The sequence below is a fragment of the Aotus nancymaae genome, unplaced genomic scaffold (genome assembly GCF_030222135.1).
Source record: "Aotus nancymaae isolate 86718 unplaced genomic scaffold, 86718_ANA_hifiasm-v0.15.2.pri h1tg000008l, whole genome shotgun sequence".
Lineage (NCBI taxonomy): Eukaryota > Metazoa > Chordata > Mammalia > Primates > Aotidae > Aotus > Aotus nancymaae.
Window position 1 is genome coordinate 4,912,474 of NW_026988419.1, and position 19,688 is coordinate 4,932,161.

General features: G+C 41.3%; 1 protein-coding gene across 1 annotated transcript in view; it reads left to right on the forward strand.

Moving 5' to 3' along the window:
* DNER (delta/notch like EGF repeat containing) overlaps positions 1 to 19,688 on the forward strand; it is a 362,737-nt gene that overhangs the window by 289,060 nt on the left and 53,989 nt on the right. Inside the window, exon 9 of the mRNA XM_012434038.3 lies at positions 13,397 to 13,519. Coding sequence (XP_012289461.3) covers positions 13,397 to 13,519 — 123 coding nt within the window. The remainder of the gene's footprint in view (positions 1 to 13,396; positions 13,520 to 19,688) is intronic.

Genomic DNA, 19,688 nt, shown 5'->3' on the forward strand with positions numbered 1-19,688 from the left:
TTTTTATGTGTTTATAAACATGCTAGATAATCAATTGAGGGTATGGGATTATTTTATTAAAATGCTTTTCTTATTGTTTATATGTAAACACACAAAGCACAATAATCTTTAACAAAAAATTCTAAAATATTATTTTGTCATTATACTTAATATTTAAATTTGGTGCTTTAATCATGGTATTACAAATATTTGCATTAAAAACATTTTAAATACAAAGTTAGTTGGAAAAATAGGCCACTTTACAATGGTTAATTTAATCTGTAGATACCATATGTTTAGAGGACATATTGGTGAATTTGCAAGATGTAGAGAAATATTTGAATGTTACATTTTATTATTAAAGGGAATGGGATTTCTTCTTTAAATATAACCCGGCAGATCCATTTGCATCCCTTTTTGCCATCTATTTCCTTTTGTAAAAGGCATCTTTTTATTGCTCCTCTTTTGTTAAGCTCCTGAGTAACTTTTTTTTTTTTTCCTTTTTCACTTGCCTGGATTATGAGTAGAATCCACCCTCTAGTGGCCAAAAGCAACATAAAAAAAAAAGACATAAGACATGGCTAAAACATTGTGAAGAGATTGATTTTTCTCAGTGTGACTAGTTTGTAACCTAGTTCTGAAGGCAATTCCAAGAGAAGGCTTTCAGAACTGTTTAGATCAACATGGTTAGAAAAATTCCCAAAAGACGGACAAGTTTAAGGTCAAAGGCCTTTAGACACCCGAGTGTTTCTGTTAAAGCGTGTTTACTGCCAAGTTCCCTTGACTTCGTGCCCTTCATCAGCACAGTCACAGCTGAGCTGTCGTCTTCCATATAGTCCCAAATTTTCTTCAGTTTTTTTTGAGGGAGCTAACCACTTTTAAGGAGGTAACTCAGGATAGCGGTCAATTGGTTTTTACTGTTTCCTTTCAAAATATAAATTAATTCTGATTTACACTCAATACATCTACAGAAGTTACAGAATTTTTAACATCCTCAAGGATTTTCCTTTCTACTTATTAAAAAGTGGAATTCTTTAAAAGCAATTTCTTTACTAGCACTGTGTTTATTATGATGTCTGTTTCCTGCATCTCAGAAAATCTCCTCTAATAAGCCTCGTCTTTTCCCTTTATAGACTGTAGGAAATGTTCTTATCTCCCCCACAAAAAAACTTTTAAAAAGTTAGGGTTTTTCTAATATTACTTGTTTTCCTTACCATCCAATCAAGGGTTAAACATAAAGAATGGTCATCATTTCCCTTGTAATCGGTGACATGATTTAGAGTTGTGATACAACAAATAATATACCCATAAAGCACGTCTATTAGGGTTCTCTAGAGGGACAGAATTCATGGAATATATATAAATAAAGGGGAGTGTGCTAAGTATTAAGTCACATGATCACATGGTCCTACAATAGACCATCTGCAGGCTGAGGAGCAAAGAGAGCCAGTCTGAGTTCCAAAACTGAAGAACTTGGAGTCCGATGTTTGAGGGCAGGAAGTATGCAGCACGGGAGAAAGATGTAGGCTGGGAGGCCAGGCCAGAGTCTCTCTTCTCACATTTTTCTGCTTACTTATATTCTAGTTGTGCTGGCAGCCGATTAGATGGTGCCCACCCGGATTAAGGCTGGGTCTGCCTTTCCCAGCCCACTGACTCAAATTTTAATCTCTTTTGGCAACACCCTCACAGACATACACAGGATCAATACTTTGTATTCTTCAATCCAATGAAATTGACACTCAGTATTAACCGTCACAGCATGGATAATATTACCCCCTTATGTCACACAAATAACATATCTCTGTTATGGAAAATTAAGAGAACATGAATATACATATTTAAATTTATAAAAGAATCCCTTAACAAAACAATTGTCATTTTTGGAAAATGTTTTTCCAAGACTTTTACTGCATGTTTGTGCAAAACAGACATTGGTAAAGAAAAGAACTCTTCTGTATTTATGTATGCAAAGGTTATTCAGCCCTCTGATTCCATTTTTCTAGCAAATTCAATTTACCCAATTTGATCAAGCATCTTCTCTATTCACCAGCCTGTGTGCTAAGGAAATGAGAGGAGAACAGCCTGTCGTTAAAGAGAAAATGCAGAATTTGGAATCAAATATTGAGCAGTGAGTGAAAGTTTTGCTGCTAAGCAGGAAACCAGCCCCAGCCCCATCCCCGAGGTTAATCTCAGGGGATGGGACTATGAAAAGGAAAAAGGATCGGTTTTAAAAGGCCAGACGTAAACAGACTGTTTCATATTGGAAAAATTTAGATCTTTGAGTTACTGGTTAGTGAAATCTGGGCTAATCAGCCAGGCACCATGTCAGTGCTGAGCTGCTGCTATTGTGCTACTCTAGTTAGTGGTCTTTGCTGACCACGTGAAGCAATGGCTCAGGGTGATGGCGTCCTTCAGGGCTATGGTGCATAGGACCTTTGCTGGGTATGCACTGGGCACCTATTTCAGAAGTACAGCATCCAGGTTGTCTTTTTAAATCATGTTTGCACCACAGGCCAGGTGACCACACATCACATCACTAGGTGCTTATGCCAGGCATTGTGCTTGATGTTTCCCTTCTGTTACCACCTCGTGTGCAATGCCAGGTGCATGTCTCCCTAGGAAGGAGCAGAAACCCCTCCTTTTATAAGTATCCTTTGTTGCCACAAGTGCCCATGAGTGGCCTTGATGGAAGATGTGACACGCTGGCACTGAGCTGCAGCTGTATGCCTGATGGTTCGGTGCTCCCATCTAGAAATACTCTCCATACTGAGTTACAAAAAGTGCTTAATAAAAAGAAGATAGTGTCAAATACATTTTATTTTAGTAAGGGAAGCAAGAATATGTTTTTTACTTGGGAAGCAAGAATCCTGCTGTGTCCCGTTGTCTCTCAAACTCTCACATTGTACCCCCAACCCCCACACGCCCTGCCACCTTGGTGACCCTCCAGGGGCAGTGCTCAAGGTCATTACACCAGTTGGAGACATCACTCAGCAGGGGACCTGCAACATTTCTGGCAGGGATCTTGCTGTCTGCCCAGTGTAATTCCATCACGTGCTGGACCGGTTTTTCTTTCTATTTTATTATTTTGGGCTTTTCTCTTTCTATGACCCTTTCTCTGTTTCTTTTCTATCTCCATCTTGATACCTTTGGGTCTCTTTTTCTCTCTCCTTTCTCTTCTTCCTATGCTTTCCTGATCCTGCTTTCTCTTTGTCTGCCCTCCCTCCACCTCCGACTTTTTGTATCTTCTTACATAAGGCCTTTCTTCCTTAACTACAGCACAATCAAGCTCCTCAGAACTGGTTCAGTGCTTGACAGTATAGTCAGATTTCAGCAAATACTCATTAAAATAAACTGATTTTTTTTTTCAAATCACTTCTGTTTTCCTAGGAGAAGCTGTCAGTTCTTTTTGTTCCATCAAGGTCTGCTTCTCCTAGAACATGCTTCCCTTCCATTCCATTTCCGTCCCCAGCCCCTTCCTTCTATTGAGATTCTGTCGTATTTGCAAGTGCCTAGAAGAGAAATTGGCCCACAGAAGGGGACTCAATAAATGTCCATTCCTTGCAGTATCTCTGCATAAAACAAGCCAGGAACCTGGGCTTCCCCATCCCCCTCTCCTTCCTTCTCACCCTTCACATACTATTCGTGACCAGGTATTTCTATTTACTTTTTAAATGGCTCTTGACATTTATATTCCACGTGGCCCTGTCACCATTCTCATCCCAGCCATGATTTCCCGAGACGATTGCAGCAGCCTCTTCACTGATTTCTCTACATTGATTCTTGCAGGTCTTATCCCCATTCTCCAAAAGGTAGCGGAGCAATCTCTCTGCAATGTAAATCTGATTTTGTATTCACCCCACCACCCCACGTTAAAGATGCCGCCAGGCCTGACACCTGCCTGTTCTTGCTTCTTCTCTGCCCTTTGCTCTACAGTGGGCTCTGACCCATGTCCAGAACAAGTCACAACCATGCTCCTCCTACCATGGGTCTTTTGCACACACAGCTTTTCCTGCCTTGAATTTTCTCATCATTCTTCTGTACGCCCCTCCCTTTCAGCTCACTCTCCCCTCCTCCTGGCAGCCTCCCTGGGGTAAGGTCAGCTCTCCTGCATCTCCTTCCTTCTGGAACACCAGGCCCCTCATTCCTTACACTTCCCAGGTACGACTTTGCATTGACTTAAATGATGGATTGATGTTTTTCCCCTCATAAGCGCCTCAGTAAAGGCCCTTTATCTGTTTTAACTCACCATATAGCCCCAGTGACTAGCACAGTGCCTGACACATAGTAGGCATTGAGTAACTATTTGTTGACTTAAAGAATGAATCAATCGAGGAGGCAAACATAAACAGAGAATTATCAATCTTCCCCATGTGGCTATTAGAGCCAGAGAACCAGTAAGGGAGAATATAAACTCATGGTGTGAACAGTGAGGATATGATTTAGAGCTGGCTCTTCATCATCCATCTCTTTGGAAGCCCAGGGAGGGAGGTGGAAATTTGTAGATGGCTCAGTAACATAAATAATAGGGAGGTTTTCCAGTAAAAAACTTAGCCTCTGTCTTTAGTCCTTTTAATTTAATGTTTATAAAAACCACAGCAAGTGGAAATATTGACAGATTTGGGTCTTTTTGCATCTATTTTCTTTTCTGGCTGAGGTGACATGAGCAATAAAAGGATAAGAAATTAGAGATGAAAGAAATAAGCAACATCAGCAGCTATTGCCCTCCACACACCAACGAATGTTCTGCATTGACTTACACAACTTCCTCCATGTTCAGACATGTTTTTGGCTTTATTGTGTGTGTTGTATGTGTGTATGACAGAAGTGTGATTACTCAGTGAAAACCTGTGCAGTTATCAACACTAGCAGCTTCCTTTAAACAGAGCATTTGAACACTTAGTAGGATTAATGTGAGCCCAGATTCTTGCCTCTGTTTTTATTTCAGTTCTTAAATCAATTTCCATTAGGAACCTGCCAGCAACAAGAGGGACTAAGGGAGGGAGATAGGCACCTGCGCGCACGCGCACACACACAGTTTCCCTTGAAATAAAGCTCTGCATGGCAAAATGAATGCTATCGTCCCACATTCCAGAGCACGGAAGGGCTTTATGACCACCAGTGAGTTTAGCCAGAATTTGAAAGCTCACAATCATATGAGCATAATAGGATATTTTTTTCTCTGTGCCCCATGTCTTTAACTACTATGGGAGAGGTGGAATATTTGGTCTTCCAGGAACTGGCCTAGACTTGAATCAGAAAGTCATGTGTTTTCACATTTTATCCACTCATGCTGAAAAGAGAGGAAAACATCCTTTGAGTTGCGACACATCCTTAAAGAAACCACTCTCCACACCCCCACACTCACTCCAGCCTGATTATCAAGTAAAAACAAATAAAATCCCCAAACACCTTACATTCACTCTTGCCTTGAATTCAGTCTGCACGCACCAGGGGAGCGAGCAGCATGGCCTCCCCCGTGTTGTCCTGATTGCAGCTCCTGGTCTTCGAAGGTCCTCTTGGTCTGAGGCAGCAGGAAGCACAAATCGCCCTCCAGAGGTGATAACTGATGGATGAGTTGCTGGGAATCTGTTGCATGAAGTGTGAAAGCCATCTGGCTACAACTAGAATCTTAGAGTTTTGGATATTTTTGAGCGTGATGAGGGATGGGCGAGGGGAGGGAAAGTGCTCCTGTGAGCAAACACAGTGTGGAGCCAGAGCCAGTGAGTCCCAGATGGATGTTTAAATGATGTCTTGAGACAGTGTTGAGAGGGAAGATGGTGAAAGGCCATGGAAGGCCTTGCCTTTTACTGGCGAGAGTAGGAACTGAGTGCCTCTTAAGTCCTTTATGCAGCAAAGTGTCCTGTTCTGGAGCAGGTCAGGCTCTGTGGGGTGGAATCTGAGCTCCACTGTGCCTTTGCTGAGCTGCTCAAGCCTGTAGTGCTGTGGTCTGTTCATCTGAAAAGAAGGAAGAAGGCTAGCTAGAAACCAGCTCTACCATGTGGCTTGAGGCTTGATAAGGGGCACAGAGAGGAGTCCCCATCCAAGGGCACAGCATTCGACGGGGTTCTCATTAGCTCAGAAATCACCAGGCAGGGTCTCCTTTCTTACTCCTGTCTATCCCATTCACTTGGTATGAGCCAGCGCCAGATACACCCAGGGCCTGTTTTCTTCTGTGGGACGGCAGTGCTGGAGAGAGTCCAGCACTGTTGGAATCTAGTATGTAGAGGTCAGGGATGTTGCTCAACATTCTACAGTGCACGGGGAAGCTCCCGGCAGTCACGATCTGGTCCAAAGTACCAATAGTCTCGTCACTGAGAAACTCAGATTCTAGGTGTTAAGGACTAAATTATGTCCCCGCCACCCCCCATTCATATGTTGAAGTTGTAACTTCCAATATATTTGGAGATAGGGCCTTTAGAGAGGTAATTAAAGTTCAATGAGATTATAAGGGTGGGGCTGTAATACAATAGCACTGGTGTCCCTATGAGAAGGAGAAGGATACCAGGATACACACAGAGAAGAGGACATGTGAGGACTCATGGAGAAGGCGGCCATCTGCAAGCCAAGAGGAGAGGCCTCAGGGGAAACCATACCTGTTCCACCTTGACCGTGGACTTCTAGCCTCCAAAACTCTGGGAAAATACGTTTTTGTTTAATTCAACCAGTGCTATAGTATCTTCACAGGAGCCCTAATAAACTAAGGCACTGGGCAATGAGTTTGGAGGCAACATGGCAAAGAAGGAAGAACACGCAGGATTGACTACGTGACCTTGGGCAAATTTCTTTACCCTCTAACTCTTAATTCCTCATCTATAAGTTGGGAGTAGTCATGGCCGTCGCTTTGGGTTTTTATGAGAATTAAACAAATTAACACACATAGAGGGCCTGACACAAGGCAGATGCCACTAACTTGCTACCACACTGGAAGCTCCATGCAGGTGGAGACCCTGTTCTTTAGCTTTGTACCTAGTACCCAGGGCACCTAGAAGGTCCCTGAGCACCATAGAAACATTTTAAAAGTGTATTGAATCAGTTGATAACATTTTGGGTGCTTATTCAACCCAAATAAATTCAAGTTTATTTGTGTAGCTTTTCCAAAACAGATACCACAGGTACAGCAGTGAACACTGCATTTGCAGACTCTATCCTCTAGCTCATACTGTAGTGGAGGAAGAGACATGGTAATCTAGTAAAGAACTATGTTAAAAATAGGATTTCAGACAGTTACAAATACTATGATGGAAATCAGCTGAGTGTTGTGATGAGTTGCCAGTGGGAAGAGCTACTTCACATAGCATTGTCAGAAAACTATCTGAGGAGGTGATTTTTGTTGATGTTTTTGTTTTATGGATGGATATTCTTTATTGGAGATTTAAATTCCACTAGAGCTGTTGTTCTTGTGATTTTATGAAATGATGAATGACTCTTGGTACAACCTTCTCTTGATTTATCCAGTAGTACATTCTAGGAAAACTCAATATATATATATACATATATATATATATATATATATATATATTTTGAGATGGAGTCTTGCTCTGTCACCCAGGCTGGAGTGCAGTGTCACAATCTTGGTGCTCTGCAACCTCCTTCTCCCAGGTTCAAGTGACTCTTGTGCCACAGCCCCCAAGAAGCTGAAATTATAGGCACCCACCACCACACCCAGATACTTTTTGTATTTTTAGTAGAGACGGAATTTCACCATGTTGGTCAGGTTCATCTTGAACTCCTGACCTCAAGTGATCCACCCACCTCGGCCTCCAAAAATGCTGGGATTATAGGTGTGAGCCACTGTGCCAGGCTTAAAACTCAGTATATCTTAAAATGGTGCATATAAAGAGTTAGGTTTTAGTCTGGGAAAGTTATCAACAGAGTTTTCACCTACATGAAGATTCAGTGGGACAGTCCAAAGTTGTGAAGAATGAGGAGGCATTCCTTGCTATGCAGGAATATTCAGGGCGTGGCAAGATGTTTAATATCTTTGCCCCTCTCACCCCCCCTAAATTCTAGTAGAACCTGCCAATCATTGTGATAAGGACCACTCCCACCCCTAATTGCCTGAAACACCCTCTAAGGGCTAGCACAGCCTCCATTAAGAGCCATGGTTTTGAGGGTATCCAGTGACCTCCTTATTTTCTAGTCCAGTGGTCATTCTCGCCCGTGAGAGCCTCTGACACTGCTAACCCGCCTTCGTTGACTTCCTTGCATCCTTTGGATTCCATGACACTGCATGCCTTGGGCTTTTCTTTTCTTCCTTGCCCAATCCCTATCTGGTGACCTGATCTGGCTCCTTGTTCTTCACCTGCCCTTCTGGTCTGACTTCATTCCTTTCTTTTTTCCCTTTCATTTTCTTCTTTGATGAAAACTTCAGAACCACTTCTAGACATCTACTTCCTAAAGTACTCTTTCTGAGCCATTTGCACACATATTTCCAACTGCCACCTGGACCTGCCCAAGTGCACTCAATCTAAACATGTCCAAAGTTAAACCAATTTTCTTCCTCTAAGCCTGTTTTCCCCCCACTAAGCCTGTTTTTCCTTTGGTCATACCTCTTGGTGATAATGACATCATCCACTTACTCAGCTAAACATGACAGCCATCTTGACGGCTTTTTCTCACTCCCCACATCTGGTTGGTTGCTGTGCCCTGTCAATTTGAAAGAAATAGTGGGAACTGATTACTCGGGAGCAAATCATGCAAAGATGGGAGCAGTACTGATAAAGATCAGTGCCTTGGAAGGGACCACTCTGATCCTACACTTCGATCTTTTATTTTATTTTTAAAAATTCTTTGGACTAGCCTAATATTTTTTCAGACCCTTGGCATACCACCCTGAGCTAATTTGTTTGCCCGAATTAATCATCAGCAGGGGGTGACAGCCTCATTTTCACAGAAGCCCTCTCTTTTGGAAGGAGTGCCTTTTTATTCAAACAGTCCAATTGAGGCTGCTTGGCACTGAGTATAAAGGGTGCCTTGACATTTCCACGAAGACATTTAAATGTTACCGTCTCTGAAGAAACAGTTTTAGAATATGAAACCTTTATCTTTCTTCCCCCCAAGGAAGAAAAACATGACCAGCTTAATTATCTCTGTAAAATAACTTCCTCATTTGCTTTTCATATTGCCAGTATAAAAAGATAATGATACTGTTTTCAAAAATGGAAACAATTATAGATGATTTTGCAAAACTCACTTTTTTGATTTTTGTCTATTTAAGTACCACCTCAATTCAGAGGTCAAAGATGCATGCAGGGTTATGGTTATATATTACCCTTCCATGCTGATTGTTAAAAGATCTTCTAGGAGAGCAAATGCAATTGAAAAGGTGCTGCTGGTGATCGCGCTCCACAATGACCTCAAAAAGGTTCTTGTATTAGGAGAAGCAAAAGACACTTAACTCTTTACATATACATGGATATATATGTATATATTTTTACCTCTCTCTTCCTCACCCTACATATATATGTATTTCATGTTGTATGTTTTTTTACCACTCTCTATATATTTCATGTTGTGTATTTTTTTACCCGCTACATGTATAGTAGGTAACATTGATAGACAGATAGATAGATAGTGGTAAAATATATGTATGTATATAATAGTGGTTAAAATATATTTTAATAATACATATATATGTAGTGGTAAAAACACAGCATTTAATGTACCTTCTTAAATGTTTAAGTATATATTATAGTATTATTTACTGTACACATACTGTTTTATAGCAGATATATAGAACTCATTCATCTCACATAATATCTTGAATAATTGAACAGTAGCTCTTCATTTTTCCCCTTCCACAGACCCTGGCAACCATCATCATTCTACTTTCTGCTTCTGTGAATTTGACTCTTTTAAAAATACATAATAGAAGTGGAACCATACAGTATTTGTCCTTGTGTAACTGGCTTATTTCTTTCTTTTTGAGTCGGAGTCTCACTCTGTCGCCCTGGCTGGAGTGCTGTGGCGCAATCTAGGTTCACTGCAGCCTCCGCCTCCTGCGTTCAAGCGATTCTCCTGCTTCAGCCTTCCAAGTAACTGGAACTACAGTTGCGCACCACCATGCCCGGCTAATTTTTTTTATAGTTTTAGTAGAGATGGGTTTCATCATGTTGGTCAGTTGATCTCGATCTCCTGACCTTGTGATCCACCTGCCTCGGTCTCCCAAAGTGCTGAGATTACAGGCGTGAGCCACCACGTCCAGCCAACTGGCTTATTTCATGTAGCATAATGTCCTGAAGGTTCATCCATACTGTAGCATGTGACAAGATTTTCTTCCTTTTTAATTCTGAGTAATGCTCCACCGTATTCTGTACCACCTTTGCTTGACCTGTCCATTCTTCTGTCAATAGACATCAAGCTGCTCCTACTTCTTGACTATTGCGGATAATGCTACGTTAAACATGAGAGTGCTAACATCTCCTCGAGATCCTGTTTGATTATGTTGGATGAGTACCCAGCAATGGAACTGCTGGATCATGTGGTGGTTCCGTTTTTTATTTTGTGAGGAACCTCTACATTGTTTTCCACGGCAGCTGTACCATTTTACCTTCCTACCAACGTGCACAGGGGTTCCCATTTCTTCAAATCTGCCCCGACACTTGTTATTTTCTGTTTTTGTTTGTTTTGTTTTTTGTCATGGCCGTCCCAACAAGTGTGAAGTGATATCTTGTTATGATTTCAATTTGCATTTCCCTGATTATTAGTGATATTGATTAGTGAGGTTATTTTCATATACCTGCTGGCAATTTGTATTATTTTGTACCATACATGACTACCAACTCAAAATGAACTAAAAATCTTAAATGTAAGACCTGAAAGCATAAAACTTCTAGCAGAAAATATAGAGGAAAAAGTTTATAACATTGGCCTTAGGAATGACTTCCTGGACATGACATCTGAGGTATAGGCAACTAAAGCACAAATACACAAACGGTACTTCAAACTTAAAAGCTTCTGGATAGCCAGGCATGGTGGCTCATGCCTGTAATCCCAGCACGTTGGCCAAGGCTGGTGGATCACCTGAGGTCAGGGGTTCGAGACAAGCCTAGGCAACATGGTGAAACCCCATCTCTACTAAAAATACAAAAATTAGCCGGGCGTGATGGCGGATGCTTGTAATCCCAGCTAAGCAGCAGGCTGAGGCAGGAGAATTGCTTGAACCCAGGAGGCGGAGGTTGTGGTGAGCCGAGATCATGCCATTGCACTCCAGCCTGGGCAACAAGAGCCAAACTCCGTCTCAAAAAAAACAAAAAGAAAAAACAAAAAAAGCTTCTGCAGAATGAAGGAAACAATCAACAGATGAAAAGGCAACCTATGGAATGGAAGAAAATATTGGCAAATGATACATTTGATAAGGGGTTAATATTCAAAACTTGTTGAAAGAAAGATCTTCCATTGAATCTAAATCAGGAATCAGCAAACTTGTTCTGTAAAGGGCCAGATAGTAAATGTTTAGGCTTTGTAGGCCATATGGCCTCTGTTGCAACCACTCAGTCCCCTGTTGTAGTGTGAAAACAGCCATAGATGATATGTAAATGCATGGATATAGCTGTGTGCCAATAAAACTTTATTTGCAAAAACAGCCTGGGATAGATTTGACCTGTGGGCCATAGTCTGCTGACCCCTGGTCTAGAACAGGGTTTCTCAACCTGACTGTACTGATATTTTTTCTGGATAGTCTTGCTGTGGGAGGCTGCCCTGCGCCCTGTAGGATGCTTAGCAGCACTATTCACTCTACCAACTAGATGCCAACAGCGACCCCTTCCCCCTACTTCCAGTTGTGACATTTTCAAATGTCCTCTGGGGGACAAAATTCCTGCTAGCTAAGTACCTCCTATCTACATAATGGAGATAATCTAATGAAGGTTAATAGAAATATTTCCTTAAAATTATAAAAAGTAGAGTAACGTACTAGTTTTCAGAAGAATTGAAAAACCATAGTATATTTGTCTTAGGTAGGTCAAGGGCTCCTCAAAGGGGCCATTATTACAACCTAAATTTGGAAAGCTGTTCAAAAACAACTGAAATGGCAACGTATTTGAAAAGTGCTCTGTTAATAATGCAAATATGAGCTTAACCTACTTTTATGATAGGCACAAGAAACAAAACTGTTCAACGTATTAGCATGTTCTCATGGGACTTTCTGAGTTTGAGATTTGGCTGTGTGTTGGAAAGGCTGGGAAAAGCTAGTAGTTCTAATTCCTACTTGGGTAAGGGCTTATTTTTTCTGCTTATCTGAATTCAGAACGAACATAGGCAGTGTGACTTTTGAAAGCACTCACATGTTTTTCATTGTTTGGACAGGGCCTAACAAAAATGGTCTGGTTTCACTGCAACTTGGCAGTAACACATGCCTTCAAAAGTTGAAAACAGCATAACCCTCATGAGTGAATCTCAAAGAATATTGTCTTCTTGTCCTTTAGAATAAACACTTGTTTTGCAACTAGGAGGGTAAAATCCATCTTTATCAAGAAATTGTGGGTTTATTTTTTCTTCACTCACATTATTGTTTCTTTAGTGATTTAAACATTTAGGTAGAATTTAAAATATTATAGTTGATGTGATCATATCTTTAAACAAGCAATAACAACCAGAAAACCTGCACATTTCATCAAGAATTTCAGTAAAGCATTTTGAGCTAATTTTTTCTTTTCTGACTTGAAAAGAAGAGGAAATACAGACATATTTTCCTAGTGTGGTTCTCACACTTTTTGTTTTCTTTCCTTTTTTCCTTTTTGAGATGGAGTTTTGCTCTTGTTGCCTAGGCTGGAGTGTAGTGGTGCAATCTTGGCTCAATGCAACCTCTGCCTCTTGGGTTCAAGCAATTCTCTTGCCTCAGCCTCCTGAATATCTGGGATTACAAGTGCCTGCCACCATACCCGACTAATATTTTGTATTTTTAATAGAGACAGAGTTTCACCATGTTGGCCAGGCTGGTCTCGAACTCCTGACCTCAAGTGATCTACCCGCCTCGGCCTCCCAAAGTGCGGGGATAACAGGCATGAGCCATCGCACCCAGCCAGATTCTCAATCCTGAAGAGAGCTGTTTGCTCCTCCCCTCCCGTAATTCCTGCTTACTCCCTATCTCTGATGGCCGCAGCAGACACACTCAGTGACTGGATCTCCCTAACACCAGCACCATTAAACACACTATGATGAGAATGTCAGTGGATAAATGGAATCACTTCTTTTATATTTGGTATCATGAAAAAGTGTGGTAAGAACAGGCTCTTTCTTCATAGCCTTCCCCCAAATCCACCTTTCAACTTTACCCCAAGAGATCTTACTCCTGAAATCCCATCTGTTTGTGCCATACTTTCCAATGAATACCCCCAACTGCCTTCCTTGCAGGCTGGTCCAGGGTGGGTTGTGAATGGGATGCATTTGACAGCAGGCTTTTCTCTCTGTCCCTCAGGTTACCATGGCCTCTACTGTGAGGAGGAATATAACGAGTGCCTCTCTGCTCCCTGCCTGAACGCAGCCACCTGCAGGGACCTCGTTAATGGCTATGAGTGTGTGTGCCTGGCAGAATACAAAGGTGAGAGGCCGCCTGGCCTTCCCGTGCCAGAGTGGCTCTAAATGACATCATGTATTTCTCAATATAAATGCATAAACCTCTAATTGGACCATGAATTGTTCAGAATAAAAATCAAATGCTGAAGCTGGCATGATTAATGGGTCCAAGGAGACCAATTTGCAAGTCTCTGGTTTCTTACTGATAGATTGAAAAACAACCCTCTCTCCTGCCCTGTTCTTTTTGGATCCTCTATCTCTTTTTTTGTAGAATGTGTAAAAAGCTGAAAACAAAAAGTAATGTTAAGATGGGACTGTCAGACATAGGTCAGAGACCATGGCTGTGAAAAATGTGGAAGAGGAAGGATGCTGCCCTATAAAGCTTCTTATGCAGAGATAGAATGCTATGCTTTCTTGGAGAGGAGGCAGGTGGAGACTCATGTATTGGCCAGTAAGTTAATGCTCATTAAAAACAGGTGACATTGACAGAGTGTTTCTGATGTGTGGACCCCGTTCTAACCCCTAATGTGCATAGCTCATTAAATGCCCCCCAACAACCCCATGAGGTGGACAGTAATTCTCTCCCCCTATAATCCTGGTGAGCATGGTTCCTAAAGCCCTTTCTTCTAGCCTCTCCATTGCCCCCTGCCACGTTTTATGGATGGCAGGGCTTCCTGGAACCAGATACCCTCAGACGGCACTGTGCCAGGAGAGCCTATTTATCAGCTGTGCACACGTTTCTCTAAGCCATAACTTCAGGACTGGGTTTAGATTTTGTAATACTTTTGTGGGCTCTATTTATAGCCATTTCACTTAACTGCTTGCTCCTATTGCTGCTTGTTTTATACCATCTACCTGCCTGGAGACCTTGCATTGCCCTCACCGTTGCTTCTCTTTGGATGAACCTACCTTAATTTAGTAACCTTTTTGGCAAGTCTCATGCCTTGTAGGCTACACTGAAAAACTTAAGTCCCAAAATAAAAGGGCTGAAGCTGGGCCAAGTCTTTACTTTATCTTCCACAGATCTGATACTTCTTTTGGAGTATGACGCTCATTTAGAACCAAACTCCACTAACATCTACCAGGACACAACAGTGGATGTGCTGGTTTTATTCTCAGGCTTCTCAGTTCTGGGTCTATGAGAGCATTGAGAAGTAGGGAGTTGGTTCAGTTCTGGAAAGAAGTGAAAAGGAGCAATGGGTCAGGAGACCTAGGTAGCTCATCATAATCATACCACTGGTTTCCTGTTGAGCCAGGATAAATTCTTTAAACTGACCAGTCTTCATTTTCTCTGTATAAAATAGGAACAATGATGCTTCCAGATATTTTGAGGTTCTTTCAATAACAGAATTAGTAGCGGTGAATGTACTTCAAAAAATTACGAATGCCAAAATTCTTTATTTTGATAGATGTTTATAAAGCAAATTTCCTCTTCATAAATGAAAATGTAAATAATCAAATGTATTCTGGATATGCCCCTTACTTTTTTCTCTTGGAGGCTTTGCTCATGCTATCAGTGCTAGGAAATAAAAAATATCATTTCATATGATGACCCACTAGTGTCTTTGCAAATTCATCAACGTGATCCTGGCTTTTTTCCCATTTTTCTTCCATTTTGCTCAGTGAGTATTCCAAAATTTTGTCATGGCCCCCAAGTCCCATATTGAACTACTCACTCCTTGAATATAAGTCGTTTCATCCCCATTATCATAGGACAAAAGGGAGTTATCATTGTAAACATCTTCAGATTTGTCTAATTTTTCACACCCTACAGCAGTGGTTCTCAAACATGACTGTGTGTAGAAATCTGCTAGTGGACTTGCGAAAACATAGATTGATGGGCCCTACCCTTGCATTTCTAATTCATTAGGTCTGGGTGGGGCCCAAGAATATGATTTTCTGATAAGTTCTTAGTGATGCTAATGTTCTGGTCCATGGGCTGCCCTTTGAGAACTCTTGCCCTACAAACATTACTTCAATCACAACCAGTAATGCTTTATTCTCTTCCATGTTAGCTGATCATGTGTTCCTTATCCTGCTCAAGTTGTATCCTTTCCCATATACTCTTCATTCTCCCCTTCTATCTTTCTGAGACCTTTCTCTAGCAATTACCTTTCTCTCTACATATCTTCAACTTCCTTCTTTCTCCTCGCTCCCTTCCATTTCTATAAACATTTTCATGGATTTCTGAACAAATGAAGATTCTAGGAAGATGGCAACTCACATTGACATTCAATATCCCTGATCCCTCCTGACTCTGCTGGGGATGACTCAGTAAGGTAGATGACCCTGAGGATTTGGGGGTTTCAAGAAAAGGGTATGAGTGCTGGGAGCCTTTGCTTACAACAAGAATAGGGGATGAGGGCTCCAGAGAGAACTGATGACTCAATGAACGGTTGAGTTCAAAGAACCCCTCAGCTTATAGAGAGGATGTGCATGCTGCACTTGTGCTGCATCTGACCCTAGGAGGCAGAGGGGTGTACTGATCTCTCAGGTACGGTCTGCCAGAAAGTAGGCTGAGCTGGCCCCCCTGTTTTTCTGTGGCCCTGAGAGAGCCAAACTGGAAGGCCTCTGCCTCATGCCTTAGTATAAGGGTCCCATTGGCTGCCCATCGAGCACCAAAGGGGGATATCCTATGTTGTCTGTCTCTGCCAAGGTTTCTAGCCTGGCCGGTACAGGGAGCCCACACCAGCAACTCAAAGGGAGAAAAGTTTTGGGAAATAAAAACAAAATTGCAACAACAGCTCTAAATAAGAAAGGAAGTGAAAAAGTAATGTATACTACTCAAAACTGAATTGGATCTGAGAAAGAAAAGGGGGAACTAGTGTATGACAGATCAAAATATGAGGAAGCGGGAACCACAAGTGAAAAGATAGGAAACGTGGAGAAGATTCAAGACATCTGCTTCTGTCTGAATGATGAGTGCTCCAGAAGAAGGAGCACGTGGAAACAGAAGCAGAATTCACTAACTCCTAGAAGGAGGTGTCTGTGAGGTGAAGAAAGTCTTCTTTTCAAATAGAATGGGCTCACAGGGCAGTAGTGATACACAATTTGAGATTTCCTGGTAAAATTTCTAACTGCAAGGTTAAAGAGAAATTTTTACAAGATTCTTCAAAGGGATCACAGGTTACATACAAAAGGAAGAGAGTCAAAACAGCATTGTACTGCTCCTCTCTATCATGAAGGTAAAGAATAGCATAGCAGCGTTTCAGATGTTTAAGTGAAAAGGACTAGGAGTTAAAGGGTTGTTTATATTTGAGGGCAAAAGAAAGACATTGCCATACATTCAAGGATACAGAAAATGTAGCACCCTATACCCTAAGATAAGTATTTTAATAAGCATTCCTGCCAAATAGGAACTCAATCAAAACAAATATATCCAGATTGGGGAAGATGGAGAATGGAAGAAGAGATTTATGCCTTTAAATGCAGGCATAAATCTAAATAGACGGTATTAATGTGATTGTGAATGGTAATTTAATAGTGAAGGAAAGTCTCTTGAAAAAGGTAGATCTGCCTTCTGTATCAGCTATCTACTGCTGAGTAACAAATTACTACCCAGTACTGGCTTAAAAACAACACGCTTTTATTAACCAACAGTTCCCTAGGTCCAGGTGTTGCTTAGTCAATTCCTAGCTCAGGGGCTCAAAAGGCTGAAAGCAAGGCATTGACTGACAGAGCTCTCATCTGAGGCTTGAATAGTGAGAGATCAGCTTCCAAGTCCCCTTAAGTTATTAGCAGAACTTGTATCCTGTGGCTGTAGGATTTGTGACCACTCGCTCTTTGAAAGCCAACAACTCTGACAGAGCCCCTCCTACTTCCAGTCTTGAACTTCAGGGAAGGCCTGGACCCTCTTAAAGATCTCGCCTGGTTAGGCCAGGACCACCTGGGAGGAACTGAAAGTCAACTGATTAGGGACCTTAATTGCATCTTCAAAACCTCTTAACTGCCATTTGTTCTTGAATGGAAGCTCACACTCAAGGGGAGGGAATTACACAAGGGTGTGACTCACTAGGGGACACCCTGGGCTATGTCCACCACTCTTGCTTTTAAGGAAAAATTTCAACAAGTAAAGTGGTTTCATATTATTTAACCCAAAGCCATGTGTTGTAAGGGGTGAGGATAGGTAAGACTGAAAGGCATACAAATGTGTTAAAGATTTCACTCCAGGCTCATGCCTGTAATCCCAACACTTTGGGAAGCTGAGGCAGGTGGATCACCTGAGGTTAGGCATTCAAGACCAGATGGCAAAACCCCGTCTCTACTAAAAATACAAAATTAGCCAGGGGTGGTGGTGGGTGCCTGTAATCCCAGCTACTCGGGAGGCTGAGGCAGGAGAATCGCTTGAACCTGGGAGGTAGAGGTTGCAGTGAGCTGAGATTGCACCACTGCGCTCCAGACTAGGTGACAGATCCAATGGGCAGGTAAAGTGTTTATTTAATGTTGGTATATTTATAAAGACATTTAGGTTTAGGTTTAAATAAGACTGCTGAAAACAGGGAGGTAAACTCTGGCAATGTAGCAGTAAATGATAGTACTTGTAAACTGAAAGTGGTGGGGACATGGGGAGGGTAGATAGAAGGAATTAAAGGAGACACAGGAGTAGCTAAATCATGCTCTTCTGCCCAGAGGAAGAGTGAGGGGATGTGAGAGGCCACATGATCCTGTGATTTTCTCTCCTTGAAGGGATGGACATTCTCCCCTTGTGGAAATATTTTTGCCAATATATATTTACATATAGTATGTCTGCATAAATTCAGGAAACTGCAGATGGATGGGTATCAATTCCTAACTAGTAGTTATCTGGAGTTAAAACTTGGATAGGTAGTATTTGGGGGATAAAGTTAAGCTTTAACTTTTTACTTTACATATATACTTTTTAAGTGGTAAGTTTTACTGCTTTATATTAATATTTTTTAAAAAACTATGTAGTTTTTATATTTTAGGAGGATGTATATATAACACTATAACTATATAACTATATATGTAACTATATCTATCTATCTATAAAACTATATATATATATCCCCTCCTAAAAAGAATGAGTACAATAGCCAAGTATATAGCTAAGAATATTTTTAAAAAGGAAAACAGTGAGTGGGAGCTTCTGCCAGATGTTAAAATCCATTATAATGCTACAATTGTTGTTACGTTCAGTGTTACCTGTGCAAGAATGGACAGATAACCAAAACTGAAGATGGCCCAGAAACCATCATCTGTAATAACCATGTGTGACTCTTAAAGAGGAATTGCTAGGAATGAGAAGGAAATTCTTTTTAAATAAGTGCTTCTACAAAAACTGGACTGCTAAAGAAAAAAAATGTTCTAACACTTCTAAATAAATTGCATATAAATAATTATTTTAAAAACCTCTTCTTCGACTTTTTGCGTTCTCCTCTGCTTACTTAAAGTCCCTTTCTTCCCTTTTGCTTTTTCAGCCATGGCTCTTGCCTCTTGCTCACATCATTCCACTAAAAGAGGTTTCAGGAAAATTCATGGTGAGGCTAGAAAGCCTCCACTTCCACTTCTGACTCAGCCAGCGTTCCTGTCCCTTTGCCACACTGAGCCCTGGCGTCCCTCCTGAACGTCTCCTTGCTGTGTCTTCTGCAACTTCATTCCTGACCCAGTTCTCCTCTCTACCCTCACTGAGCCTTGGTCTCCCGGACACTGTGAATGACGTGGGTCTCCAGGCTCCTTTCTCTCTCCCTCCTCTTTGCTCTCATTCACTCCTATGGCTGTATCCACTGTCTAAAATGTTGATCCCCAAACAGATATGATTTCTTCCTTCTTTAACTCTCTCAGTATTTTCTTTATATTTGCCGTGACAATTATGTTTAGCCTTGTATTAAATTCTTTTTGGTTTCAGATTTTCTTCTTCCCTACACTAAATCATAGGCTCCGGAAAGACAGTGACTACATAGGTTCTTTTTCTTTCTAAATTCTCTACAGATCTTAATATGCTGACTTGCACAGAACAAATGCTCAATGGCTACCTTTACTTGAATTAAAACTACTCTTTAACACATGAATGAAGTAAAAGAAACCAACTTAAACATTTTCATGGAATGTAAGTTGCCACTGTAGATCATGGAATTGTTAAAAAGCAAAATTCATGGAGGGACTCTGTAACCCCTCTTCAGACAAACCAAAATACTGCTGTGTCCTTCACAACTAGTCCAAGGCTGGTTTCTAAT